The 14,221-nt window shown below is 34.8% G+C and overlaps 1 protein-coding gene across 1 annotated transcript in view; it reads left to right on the forward strand.

Annotated features, from left to right (window-relative positions):
* UBR1 (ubiquitin protein ligase E3 component n-recognin 1) overlaps nt 1-14,221 on the forward strand; it is a 138,521-nt gene that overhangs the window by 36,658 nt on the left and 87,642 nt on the right. The window contains exons 4-10 of the mRNA XM_061157446.1: nt 1,073-1,183; nt 5,051-5,181; nt 7,159-7,297; nt 8,290-8,352; nt 8,589-8,712; nt 9,021-9,128; nt 9,763-9,851. Of these exons, the coding sequence (XP_061013429.1) occupies nt 1,073-1,183; nt 5,051-5,181; nt 7,159-7,297; nt 8,290-8,352; nt 8,589-8,712; nt 9,021-9,128; nt 9,763-9,851 (765 nt within the window). The remainder of the gene's footprint in view (nt 1-1,072; nt 1,184-5,050; nt 5,182-7,158; nt 7,298-8,289; nt 8,353-8,588; nt 8,713-9,020; nt 9,129-9,762; nt 9,852-14,221) is intronic.

Consider the following 14,221-nt stretch of genomic DNA (forward strand, 5'->3'; position numbering starts at 1 on the left):
TGGGCTGGAGGAAGCACAAGCTGGAATCAAGATTGCTGGGAGAAATATCAATAACCTCAGATATGCAGATGATACCACCCTTATGGCAGAAAGTAAAGAAGAACTAAAGAGTCTCTTGATGAAAGTGAAAGAGGAGAGTGAAAAAGTTGGCTTAAAGCTCAACATTCAGAAAACTAGTATCATGGCATCCAGTCCCATCACTTCATGGCAAATAGATGGGGAAATAGTGGCTGACTTTGTTCTTCCGGGCTCCAAAATCACTGCAGATGGTGATTGCAGTAATGAAATTAAAAGACACTTACTCCTTGGAAGGAAAGTTATGACCAACCTAGACAGCATATTGAAAAGCAGAGACATTACTTTGCCAACAAAGGTCCATCTAGTCAAGGCTATGGTTTTTCCAGTGGTCATGTTTGGATGTGAGAGTTGGACTGTAAAGAAAGCTGAGCACTGAAGAATTGATGCTTTTGAACTGTGGTGTTGGAGAAGACTCTTGAGAATCCCTTGGACTGCAAGGAGATCCAACCAGTCCATCCTACAGGAGATCAGTCCTGGGTGTTCATTGGAAGGACTAATGTTGAAGCTGAAACTCCAGTACTTTGGCCACCTGATACGAAGACCCTGATGCTGGGAAAGATTGAGGGCAGGAGGAGACGGGAACGACAGAGGATGAGATGGCTGGATGGCATCACCGACTCGATGGACATGAGTTTGGGTGGGCTCCTGGAGTTGGTGACGGATAGGGAGGCCTGACGTGCTGCGGTTCACAGGGTTGCAAAGAGTCGGACACAACTGAGTGACTAAACTGAACTGAACTGAACACAATCTGTTTTAAAAACTATTTAAAAACTGAGTATGTTTAAATGTATCAATTTTGAAGGTCTATTTTCGTTGTGATTAAGTATTAAGTATTGAGAATTTTTTTTGTTATCAAAAAAATATTTTTTGATATATATCTATAACATTAAAGGCAATTAAGGTTGAAATAGCAGGAAACATGTATTATTTGAGTTATCTTTATTCTTTGCTTTGTTAAATGTTTTGAAATTAAGACACATTTTTCATTTGTCAGATGCATACTTCTACTGGAGGAGGATTTTGTGACTGTGGGGACACAGAAGCATGGAAAACTGGTCCTTTTTGTATAAGTCATGAACCTGGAAGAGCAGGTACCACAAAAGAGGTAAGAATATTGCTGTTTTTTAATTGTTATTTAAGCTTGATGAAAATAAATAAAAGTAAATGTTATTTGTATGGGTTAAGCTGAATTCCATTGAGAATCCTGATTTTGTGTTCTATTTAAATGTAAGGAGTTGTATTTGATTCTAGATGTTTTAAAGATTTGATAAATTGATAAAGGTTTGATTCCATATTTCTCTAAAGGAGTGAATTTACACTGAAAAGATGAACTCAGAATACTTGTTTGTTAAGCAGTCAATTTGATAAGTAAGAATAAACAATATATTATCCTAAAAGAGTGAATGGAAGTAGTTATTATGAAATAGGAAGATATAATGAATTAGAAAACAGTAGAACTGACACATAAATTCCGTAATTGCTATTCTTAAAGAAAAAAAAAAATCAACGAACATATTATCCACTTTACCTCCTAATCAAGAAAAAAAAATGTGAGTAAGCCCAGATAGAGACAATTAAAAGGAGAATGGGAAAATGACCATAGAACCACAGATAGAGGAGGATTATAAAAGGCTATTTATATGACTCTGTGCAAAGACATTTGAAAATAGATTCTTTTATCCAACAGTATAGTCATAATTTATTCAAAAACAGAAAAAACTTAAACAGTTAATAACCATTGAAGAAATGTAAAAAGTTGTCACAAGAAAGTACCTCCTAAAAAATGCCATGCTCAATTGGTTTCACAGAAGAATCCTTTTTAAAACTTAAGGAATAAATAGTTTTTGTGTCCTTTAAACTGTTCCTGATAACTCTATAACATTGAATATTCCTAGGGTCTGTATTTTGATCTCTTAAGTGCCATTTTCCACTAAAAGAAACCGGGGCTTGTTGTAAAAATACCTGATTCCAGATATGAGTTAGGGAATAGGTGAGATATGCTGGTGAGGATGCATTTTTGTCAAAAGAACCTAAAACTCAGTTTTAGGATACTTTTGGATACTTTGCCCCGAAGATGGGAAGTAAGGCATATTCTGCTTTGCCACAGTGAATATCCAGTCATTAGTGTAATGGACATTCCAGCTGGGGCAGTTAGACAAGAAAAAGAAATAAAAAGCACCCAAATTGGAAAGGAAGAAGTAAAACTCTATTTGCCGATGACGTGATTTTGTATATAGAAAATCCTAAGGAATCCATTAAAACATTGTTAGAACTAATAAACAAGTTCAGCACAATTGCAGGATATGAGATACAAAAATTACTTGTATTTTATACATTAGTAATGAACAATCCAAAGATAAAATTAAGAAAAAAGAAGTACAAAATTTATTTATTTTGAAAAGATACATGCACCATTATGTTCATGCAGCATTATTTACAGTAGCCAGGGTATTGAATCAACCTAAGTGCTCATCAAGTTTACAAAACTAGCCTCCTTCTTCCTACCTCATGGGGTTCCAGTCTGTTTGTGGTTTTCCCGAGTCATATGGCCTCAGAACACTGAATTTAGTCCTGAACTAACCTGATCTTCTTGGATTTCTTTGGATTTATAGTTAGATTCAAAAAGAAATAGATCATTCAGGCTTGTTACGCCCGCAAGTCTGGATACTCAGGAACAGATTCATGATCTGAATGTGAGAGCATACTTACAACTAGCAAATAACTAATCAATTGCCCCCCAAGAGTCCTTTGTGCTTCACATTTGTTTCGTCTCTGCTTTGGTGAATGTGAAATCCATACTCTGCCAGGTGTGTGGCATTGTGCCAGCCATAACAGGGATTTACCAAGTGTAATTAGACCTGGTCAATACCAATCAGCCTATAGTCCAGGATTTGGCAATATCTCTAAAAGTATGTTTAAGGGAAATTTCTTTCTAGTTCTGTAGTACATTTCTGGGTTTATTATTAAGGTTTTTTTAAAATCGATTTTGATTGTCACCCTGTTGTTCCCTCTAATGGACCTTCTTATTTTCTAAGCTATAAATGATTTATTTAAAAGTTTCTTCCCTACTTACCAGAACTCTTCTGAAGAACTTAGCTTCTGATATAGTATGGAAGTAATAAGTAGATTCTTCTAACTTTTCATTTCAGACTACTTTGATTAAGAATTGAAAGGAAATATTTCTGAAGATAAGAAATAGGAACATAGTGGATTAATGTTGCTCTTAGTACCTTTGGCACTCTTTTTCTCTCTTTCTAGCAAAAGCTTCTGAGTAAAATCTCCAGAGAAAAGGTGACATATTGAAGAGATGGTAGAAATGAAAATAATAAAGCATTGGGGAGTGAGGAAGAATAGGTGCAGAAGAGTAAATGTGTAGATTAATGTTTTGGTCACCACAGAATAAAATACAGTTCATTAGTATGGTGTATAGCAGGTAGGTATAGTATGGTGTAAAAAATTGAATATTAAAGCCTTCTACTGAATTTCTATTGGATTTTATGTGTGAATGTGTGTGTGTCTAAAGAGCTACTATATTTGTTTTCCTGCTTACTGCTTTGTTTAAACAACTTATTGAGTTTTGATTTGCATACTGTATTAAAAAAGTCACCCATTTAAAGAATATACTTTAGTACTTTTTTGGCATATAGTTTATTTTTATGGTCAAATAATATTCCATTGTGTGGATTATGCATCATTTTATTTATCCATTCATCAGTCTATGGAAATCTAGCTTGTTTCCACTGTTTGGCTATTATGAGAAATGCTGCTATGAGCATTTGTGTGCAAGTTTTTTGTGTGGATATATGTTTTCATTTTTCTTGGGTAGATATCTCAGAGTGGAACTGGTGGATCATAAGGTCACTATACTTAACATTTTGAGCATCTCTCAGACTTTTCCAAATTATACCATCTTACATTTCCATCAGCAGTGTATAGGGTTCAGGTTTCTCCGCATCCTGGCCAACACTTGTTGTCTGCCTTTTTGATAATAGTCACCTTAGCAGGTATGAAGAGACATCTCACTATGGTTTTGGCTTGCATTTCACTAATGGTTTATGATGCAGAGCAGTTAAATGCATTTTTCTTTTTTTAGCTAACTGGTTTGAACAAACCTATTAAAGAAGTGGTATTCTTTAATGAAATGAACATTTTTTTTCCATGAAAGTCAAAAGACTCAGATGTTAGTATTGCTTTTTATATTCGTTTAGAGGCTCTTTGACCTTGAATGGGATCTTTTTTAAAAATGTTTTTTGAAATATTTCTTTATTTATTTTTGGCTGTGCTGGGTCTTTGTCACTCCGAACAGGTGTTCTCTAGTTGTGGCAAGCAAGGACAACTCTCTAGTTGCAGTGCACGGGATTCTCATTGTGGTGGCTTCTCTTGTTGCTGCATGTGGGCTCTAGAGCACATGGGGTTCCATAGTTGTGGCACATGGGTTTAGTTGCCCCAAGGCATGTGGAATCTTTCCATACTAGGGATCAAACCCATGTCCCCTGTGTTGGCAGGCAGATTCTTAACCATTGGACTACCCAGGAAGTCCTTAGATGGAATCTTTATCTTTTAAATGTCATAAATTTTCTGCCTTAACAGAGTGGCTATAAGGATCAGTTGGAATAAATTAAATGAGAAATGTTTTCGTAAGCTGTAAGGAATAACCAAACCCTATAACTTGTTGTTCTCTGATATGATTAGTTTACTCAGGCAGAGAAAAACATTCATAAGGAAGAGCATCATAAGGGAGACTTCCATGATTTTGCCTCCTTTGCTTTCTGTCATCTGTAGCACCAGCTTGGCCACAAGGAATTCAGCTAAACAATGGGAACAGCAACCTCTGGGCTGAAATTAAATTCATTCCTGGAGGATGGTGTAAATGAACTCATTAATATTATTCTTATAAATTAATAACATCATCATTCTCATCCACTTACTTGTATACAACATTGAGAATATGTTTTTCTATACTTCCTTGCAGAACTTACGCTGTCCGTTGAATGAAGAGGTAATTGCCCAAGCCAGGAAAATATTCCCTTCGGTGATAAAATACATTGTAGAAATGACTATATGGGAAGAAGAAAAAGAACTGCCTCCTGAACTCCAGAAAAGGTGGGGGATTTTTTTAAAGGGGGAAATTTTCACAATGGTTATTTATATTGCAGAATGAGTATTTAAAAAATGTCTTTTGTTTTTATCTACTGCTTTAACTTATCTATCATTGTGAAAATTTTATATAGAGAATTTTTCCAAAGTGTTCATTTATATGAGATACTCTTCTAAGACATCATACAGAAGTTAAGGCAAAAGAAGGGCTTAATCAGGAGCTTCTGATTTTTAAGAAAAAACATTTTAGGGCTGTTGTTCTAAACGATTTACAAGGACTTAGGAGCCATTCGTCCCAGTAAGGAAGTAAATTGCCCAGTTTGATCCTGGCCTGGACAACTTCCAGGTTCCCTGAGAGGTTTGTGAACTAAGGTGGGGACTTCAGAACAGTGTGTTTCCATTTAGTCCAGATCTTTAGCACTTTTCTTGATCAAAAATTTTGATGGTCAGAATAAGGAGATATCCCTTTGTCCTGTGCTTTGGGATCTAGGATTATTTCACATGTAGGGATTTAAGCGTTTTTTGTTTTTGTTTTTAGCTAAAACCCAGCAATTTCTGACAACCGTAGGTCTTTTAGTGACAGCAGTATTGGCTCTTAATTTACAAAAGGCAAAAGAGAATTCCAGACCTGATATGAAATACAGTTTGGGCCCTGTGGGAATTTTTCTACCTGTGTAATATTAGGAGTTTCACAAATCTAAATACAGTTTTTTGAGTTTACTGGGTTTATTTGTATTATTTTAGGAGAGAGACTTAAGAATTTCAATTTTTAAAGACATTAAATGTATCATTTTGACTTTTACTGGACCATAAACTGCTTGGAAAAATAAAGGTCATCGGAAATTATGTCCAAAAAAGTTTGAATTTCAAATACATTGATAGCATCAGTTAAATGCTTTAAGAAATTTTGTGTTGCTAAGCTTAATTCTAGCAATCTGCCTGTCTAAAAAGGGTGGGTTGCTTGAATGTGGTCATTTATGTAGACAGCACTGTACTTCAGAGTCACAGATCTGATTTCTAATTCTCATTGTTTGTTGGCTTTGGGACGAAAGAGAAGTCTTTTTGAGTTTGTTATTTCCTAAGCTAGAAGAGGCTTGAGAAAAGCTGCCTCTTAGAGTTATGAGGATCAATTGACTATTTAATGGAAGATTATTGTAAACTGTTTAAAACTGGTAGTAATTTCTGACATTTGTGTAGCTGTAGCCCACAACAACCATTTTCACATATTTTATAAGGTCCTCACACTCAAATGTAGATATTACACATCTCTTCTTAGAGATGGAAAAGATACCATCATCTCAGCAAGATTAAATGCTTAAGTGATTTGTCTGATGTTTCTCAGTCAAATGGTAGTGCTGGCACTTAAAATATATACATCTTAAAAAAAAAAAAACTTAAAAGTACTATAAAACCAGTATTACTTAAAATAAATAGAAGGTAGAAACAAAAATAAATAAACACTAGATGTTAGTAAAATCTTGACTATTTATCATTCCCTGCTTGAAAGTTCTGAGCCTGAGGCTTGTCTCCCTTTGTCACAGTGGGAGATTAGCTAGAGTTATGAATGGTGTTAAAGACTTACTGCCACTTAATGAGAATAGCATTTTACTTCTGGAAGTAAGAAAAATTCGGGGATAAACATGAAAAAATTGATACTTTTATCAGAGTTTTAAAATTTTATGGCACTATACCACTTAAAATCATCTCCTATACTAGTATTAGAGTGGTACTTTGGAGAAGGAAATGGCAACCCACTCCAGTATTGCCGGGAAAATCCCATGGACAGAGGAGCCTCTTAGGCTGCAATCCATGGGGTCGCAAAGAGTCAGACACAACTGAGTGACTTCACTTTCACTTTTCTCATACATAGGAAACTACGTGGTGCTACTCATCACATGGCATTTTTCATTTTAGCCTGTTTTTCATATTTTCCTTTGCTTATTTGTTGCAGTGTCTGAATATGTATCTTTTTGTTTTAAACAGGGAGAAAAATGATAGATACTACTGTGTCCTTTTCAATGACGAACACCATTCATATGACCATGTCATATACAGTCTACAAAGAGCTCTTGACTGTGAGCTTGCAGAGGCCCAGTTGCATACCACTGCCATAGACAAAGAGGTTCGTGAGTTTTATTTGAATTATTATGCTGTCTTCATCAGCTTCCTGGAATTTGGGTGTTGCCAAGTAGCCCTGTAGCCCTTGCCAAGTGCTTTAGTAATGTGTCAGGTACAACCATGCTCTTCGTTTATTCCTTATAGCCTAAGTAAATTGGTTGAAACTTGGTTTTTCTGTGTGTGTATATTACAGTTTTAGTTGACTATAATTTTCCTTTTTTAGTCTAAATAGAAAGTTACTGAATATATTTGGCAAAGAGTAGTTAAGAATGTCAGCTCAACTTTAGCTGTCTTTCTGTAAATTATTGAATTTACAGTCTACATGAATGACTACATGAATCCTGAAAAGTTGGTTAGCTTAACATTATTTATTAAAACTATTTATGGAATAATGTTGATGACATGGCTCAACTTTTATTTAACACCCATCCAAAACAAAATGTATTCTTCAGATAGGCAGAAGGAATAGTAACCTAATCCCTACCCTCAAGAGGAGTGTAAGACAGTGGAAGAAGCATCACAGCACTAGTTACTGGTATTGTGATTCTAGGACTTGAGAAGTCAGTATCTGTTAGGCCACACCTCTAACCCACTAGTGGACTATATGTGTGTTATGGAACACATGTTAAAGAATTTCAGTTTTACTCATGAAAAGTATCTAAGGCATGTATTAATAATAATAGTTTATTAAACCTAATTTATTGTTATGTAACAGAGTATACTACAATAAGTAAATAATGACATTCTTGTGAAGCAAGAAATCTGAGTCCCTAAAGTATAGAAATTCTCTACCAGTGGCATTGAAAGTTCTGAAGCTGCATGAAGGTAGCTAATGCTAAACATTTCTGTTTATCTTATAGGTGTTATCAATCTTAGGACTTTTAGGTGGTCAAAAATGATTAATAATTAAGAGCTTGTTGGGTCTTTGAGTTTTATATTACATGTTGATTGGGATTGTCAGTCTACTACTTAATTCTCATGTTTGTCTATAATTAGGGCCGTCGGGCTGTTAAAGCAGGTGCTTTTGCTGCTTGCCAGGAAGCAAAGGAAGATATAAAGGTAATTTTCTGAATTAGGGTCAAAACGAAAATGTTAAGAGGAATGTACAAGAGCCCAAGTAAAACAGCTATATTGTTGAAGTGGTTTGACATCCTAGGTAAACATAAGTTTGGAGCATTTAGACCCAGAGATTTGAAAATGTAATAGTTATATGATTTGTTTTTTTGAGGAATAGATAACTTTTAAAACAAAAAATTTAAAAACTAGTTTGTTTCTAATATTCCTTTCATTTGTAGAGTCATTCAGAAAATGTCTCTCAACACCCACTTCATGTAGAAGTATTACACTCTGAGGTTATGGCTCATCAGAAATTTGCTTTGCGTCTGGGGTCCTGGATGAATAAAATTATGAGCTACTCAAGTAAGCGTATAGCCTGTTTTTCTTATTTTTCATAAAATATTGTCTTTTTAAATAGCCACAGATTTTAAAATGTCATTGAGCATAAAGTAAAATGATTGTTGTTTTTTATGCATTTTATTTTCAGTATTGCATTTCAAATGCTATGAATAATGTTTTGTTGGCTCTTGATTCTTTGATGTTGACAGAATTATTCTTGACATCAAGTATGAGAGGATTTACTGTTAGTTTTTTCATATGTTCTTATAGGAAATGTATTTTTGAGAGAAATACTTTAAGAATAAAAACTATGTAACATCTTTTGTTTGTAGGTGACTTCAGACAGATCTTTTGCCAAGCTTGCCTTAGAGAAGAACCTGGCTCTGAGAATCCCTGTCTCATAAGCAGGTTAATGCTTTGGGATGCAAAGCTTTATAAAGGTAGGTAGATCTTTACTTATGCTTCTTGCTTTGAAGCAAAGGAATATTACAGCTGTAAAGTGGAGTTGTGATCTCTTTTGTTTATTAAATCAATTAACTTGATAAGATATTGTATTTTCATGGTGAGAACAACCAGTCAACCAGTGTTAAAACCCAGGGAGATTGCCTTTTAATTGTAGTGCCTTTTCGTTTAGTCAGAACCAGTAAAAAAGAGTATGTATGTATTCATGTAGTAATGCCATTATAAAAGCCATATTAATTTTCATTTTTAAAATTTAAACAAAGACCCAAAAGTAAAAAAGTTAGAGTAAGGCTAAAGGGGATGGAGAAGGGGAGGTACAGAGGGTAGTTTTTAGTGAGACAGAATGAAAAGGAATGGAGAAAGGTTGGGTGAAGTAGGATGAAGTAAGGTACAGCAGTGAGAGGGGTACAGAAAATAAGGGAAAAGACATTACATGTATGTATTTTAAATTCTAGCTCTTAAATATTAACGTGATAAGTGCCACTAATATTTGAGTCCTTGAAGTCTATTAGCATGTGAAATATTTTTATAGTGTTCTGCCACTACTAATAGCTAAAATGTTTTCTTTGCCTTGGCAATGCTCCTCCCACTTCTCCCCAAAATGATTTATAGGTGCCCGTAAGATCCTTCACGAGTTGATCTTCAGCAGTTTTTTTATGGAGATGGAATACAAAAAATTCTTTGCTATGGAATTTGTGAAGGTAATTGCTCTTTATAAATAGATGTCAAGAAATGAAAATAGAAAACCATTTTGTAAGTGAAATAATGGAAACAAAGGGGATAATTACAGAGCAGGAACTTAATTTTATAGCTTATTTGTTTTTCAAAAAGTTCATCATTTATCTTCACATTTGATAGTATGAAAATAGTAGTAAAAGAGAGGAGATAGTTAGAAAATGACCTGTTATTTGCTTGGACAAAGCAATAGGAAGTTGTCACAATTAGGAGTACATTTATCTTTTCTAATCATTTATCTGTTAGTTAAAATTATAATAAGAGCAGTGACTAGTTGAAAGAATAACAGGGAAAAGAAACATATATATATGCTAAAAGGAGGCAGAAATTTGATGGGTAAGAGTTATACTTAACTATCTGAGGCTAGAATATACAAATTTATAGCTTTTTAAAAAAATTTATTTTAATTGGAGGCTAATTGCTTTACAATATTGTAGTGGTTTTTGCCATACATTGACATGAATTAGCCAGGGGTGTACATGTGTCCCCCATCCCAAAGCCCTCTCCCACTTCCCTCATCATCCCATCTCTCTGGGTTGTCCCAGTGCACTGGCTTTGAGTGCCCTGTTTCATGCATCAAACTTAGACTGGTCATCTATTTCATGTATGGTAATATACATGTTTCAATGCTGTTCTCTCAAATCATCCCACCCTCACCTTCTCCCACAGAGTCCAAAAGTCTGTGCTTTACATCTCTGTCTCTTTTGTTGTCTTGCGTATAGGGTCGTCATTACTATCTTTATAAATTCCATATATATGCGTTAATATGCTGCATTGGTCTTTTTCTTTCTGCCTTCACTCTGTGTAATAGGCTCCAGTTTCATCCATCTCATTAGAACTGATTCAAATGTGTTCTTTTTAATAGCTGAGTAATATTCCATTGTGTATATGTACCACAACATTCTTATCCACTCATCTGCCAGTGGACATCTAGGTTGCTTCCATGTCCTACCTATTGTTAACAGTGCTGCAATGAACATTGGGGTACACATGTCTCTTTCAGTTCTGGTTTCCTCGGTGTGTATGCCCAGAAGTGGGATTGCTGGCTTGCATGGCAACTCTATTTCCAGTTTTGTTCTCCATGGTGGCTGTACTAGTTTGCATTCCCACCAACAGTGTAAGAGTGTTCCCTTTTCTCCACACTTTCTCCAGCATTTATTGTTTGTAGACTTTTGGATAGCAGCCATTCTGACCGGCGAGAGATGGTACCTGATTGTGATTTTGATTTGCATTTCTCTGATCATGAGTGATGTTGAGCATCTTTTCATGTGTTTGTTAGCCATCTGTATGTCTTCTTTGGAGAAATGTCTGTTTAGTTCTTTGGCCCATTTTTTGATTGGGTCATTTATTTTTCTGGAATTGAGCTGTAGGAGCTACTTGTATATTTTTGAGATTAATTCTTTGTCAGTTGTTTCATTTGCTATTATTTTCTTCCATTCTGAAGGCAGTCTTTTCACCTTGCTTATAGTTTCCTTCATTGTGCAAAAGCTTTAAAGTTTCATTAGGTTCCATTTGTTTATTTTTGCTTTTATTTCCATTACTCTGGGATGTGGGTCATAGAGGATTTTGCTGTGGTTTATGTCGGAGAGTGTTTTGCCTATGTTTTCCTCTAGGAGTTTTGTAGTTTCTGGTCTTCCATTTAAATCTTTAATTCATTTTGAGTTTATTTTTGTGTATGGTGTTATAAAGTGTCCTAGTTTCATTCTTTCACAGGTGGTTGACCAGTTTTTCCAGCACCGCTTGTTAAAGAGACTGTCTTTTCTCCATTGTATATTTTTGCCTCCTTTGTTAAAGATAAGGTGTCCACGGGTGTGTGGAATTATCTCTGGGCTTTCTATTTTGTTCCATTGATCTGTATTTCTGTCTTTGTGCCAATACCGTACTGTCTTGATGACTATAGCTTTGTAGTATAGTCTGAAATCAGACAGGTTGATGATTCCTCTAGTTCCATTCTTCTTTCTCAAGATTGCTTTGGTATTCAAGGCTTTTTGTATTTCCATACAAATTGTGAAATTATTTGTTCTAGTTTTCTGAAAAATACTGTTGGTAGCTTGATAGGGATTGCATTGAATCTGTAGATTGCTTTGGGTAGTATACTCATTTTCACTATATTGATTCTTCTGATCCATGAACATGGTGTATTTCTCCATCTATTTGTGTCATCTTTGATTTCTTTCATCAGTGTTTTATATTGTTCTATATATAGGTCTTTTGTTTCTTTAGGTAGATTTATCCCTAAGTATTTTATTCTTTTTGTCGCTATGGTGTATGGGATTGTTTCCTTAATTTCTCTTTCTGTTTTCTCATTGTTAGTGTATAGGAATGCAAGGGATTTCTGTGTATTAATTTTATATCCTGCAACTTTACTATATTCATTGATTAGCTCAAGTAATTTTCTGGTGGTGTCTTTAGAGTTTTCTATGTAGAGGATCATGCCATCTGCAAACAGTGAGAGTTTTACTTCTTCTTTTCCAGTCTAGGTTCCTTTTATTTCTTTGTCTTCTCTGATTGTTGTGGCTAAAACTTCCAAAACTATATTGAATAGTGGTGAGAGCGGGCACCCTTGTCTTGTTCCTGATTCTAGGGGAAATGCTCTCAATTTCTCACCATTAAGGATAATGTTTGCTGTGGGTTTATCATATATGGTTTTTATTATGGTGAGGTATATTCCTTCTATGCCTGCTTTCTGGAGAGTTTTTATCATAAAAGGGTGTTGAATTTTGTCAAAGGCTTTCTCTGCATCTATTGATATAATCATATGGTTTTTATCTTTCAATTTGTTAATGTGTTGTATGACATTGATTGATTTGCAAATATTGAAGAATCCTTGCATCCCTGGGATAAAGCCCACTTGGTCATAATGTATGATCTTTTTAATATATTGTTGGATTCTGTTTGCTAGAATTTTGTTGAGAATTTTTGCATCTATGTTCATCATGATATTGGCCTATAGTTTTCTTTTTTGTGGCATCTTTGGTTTTGGTATTAGGGTGATGGTGGCCTCATAGAATGAGTTTGGAAGTTTACCTTCCTCTGCAATTTTCTGAAAGAGTTTGAGTAGGATAGGTGTTAACTCTTCTCTAAACTTTTGGTAGAATTCAGCTGTGAAGCCATCTGGTCCTGGACTTTTGTTTGTTGGAAGATTTTTGATTACAGTTTCGATTTCAGTGCTTGTGATGGGTCTGTTAAGATTTTCTGTTTCTTCCTGGTTCAGTTTTGGAATGTTATACTTTTCTAAGAATTCATCCATTTCTTCCAAGTTGTCCATTTTATTGGCATATAGTTGCTGATAGTAGTCTCTTATGATCCTTTGTATTTCTGTGTTGTCTCTTTGGTTTCTGCATTTTCATTTCTAATTTTGTTGATTTGATTCTTCTCTCTTTTTTTCTTGAGTCTGGCTAATGGTTTGCCTATTTTATTTATCTTCTCAAAGAACCAGCTTTTAGTTTTGCTGATTTTTCCTGTAGTTTCCATTGTTTCTTTTTCATTTATTTCTGCTCTAATTTTTATGATTTCTTTCCTTCTACTAACCCTGGGGTTCTTCGTTTCTTCTTTTTCTAGTTACTTTAGGTGTAAAGTTAGGTTATTTATTTGATTTTTGTCTTGTTTTCTTGAGGTTAGCTTGTGTTGCTATGAACCTTCCCCTTAGCACTGCTTTTACTGAATCTCATAGGTGTTGGGTTGTTGTGTTTTCATTTTCATTTGTTTCTATGTGTATTTTGATTTCCTTTTTTGATTTCTTCCATGATTTGTTGGTTATTCAGAAGCATGTTGTTTAGCCTCCACATGTTGTATTTTTAATAGTTTTTTTCCCTGTAGTTGCCATCTAATCTTACTGCATTGTGATCAGAAAAGATGCTTGAAATGATTTCAGTGTTGTTGAATTTACCAAGGCTAGATTTATGGCCCAGGATGTGATCTATGCTGCAGAATGTTCCATGTGCACTTGAGAAATGGTGAAATTCATTGTTTTGGGGTGAAATGTTCTATAGATATCAATTAGGTCTAACTGGTCCATTGTATCATTAAAAGTTTGTGTTTCCTTGCTAATTTTCTGTTTGGTTGATCTATCCATAGGTGTGAGTGAGGTATTAAAGTCTCTCACTATTATTGTGTGACTGTTAATTTCCCCTTTCATACCTGTTAGCATTTGCCTTATGTATTGAGGTGCTCCTATGTTGGGTGCATTTATAATTGTCATATCTTCTTCTTGGATTGATCCTTTGATCATTATGTAATGTCCTTCTTTGTCTCTTTTCATTCTTTATTTCAAAGTCTATTTTATCTGATATGAGTTTTGCTACTCCTGCTTTCTTTTGGTCTCCATTTGCATGAA

Source organism: Dama dama, chromosome 12 (assembly GCF_033118175.1).
Source record: "Dama dama isolate Ldn47 chromosome 12, ASM3311817v1, whole genome shotgun sequence".
Taxonomy (NCBI): Eukaryota; Metazoa; Chordata; class Mammalia; order Artiodactyla; family Cervidae; genus Dama; species Dama dama.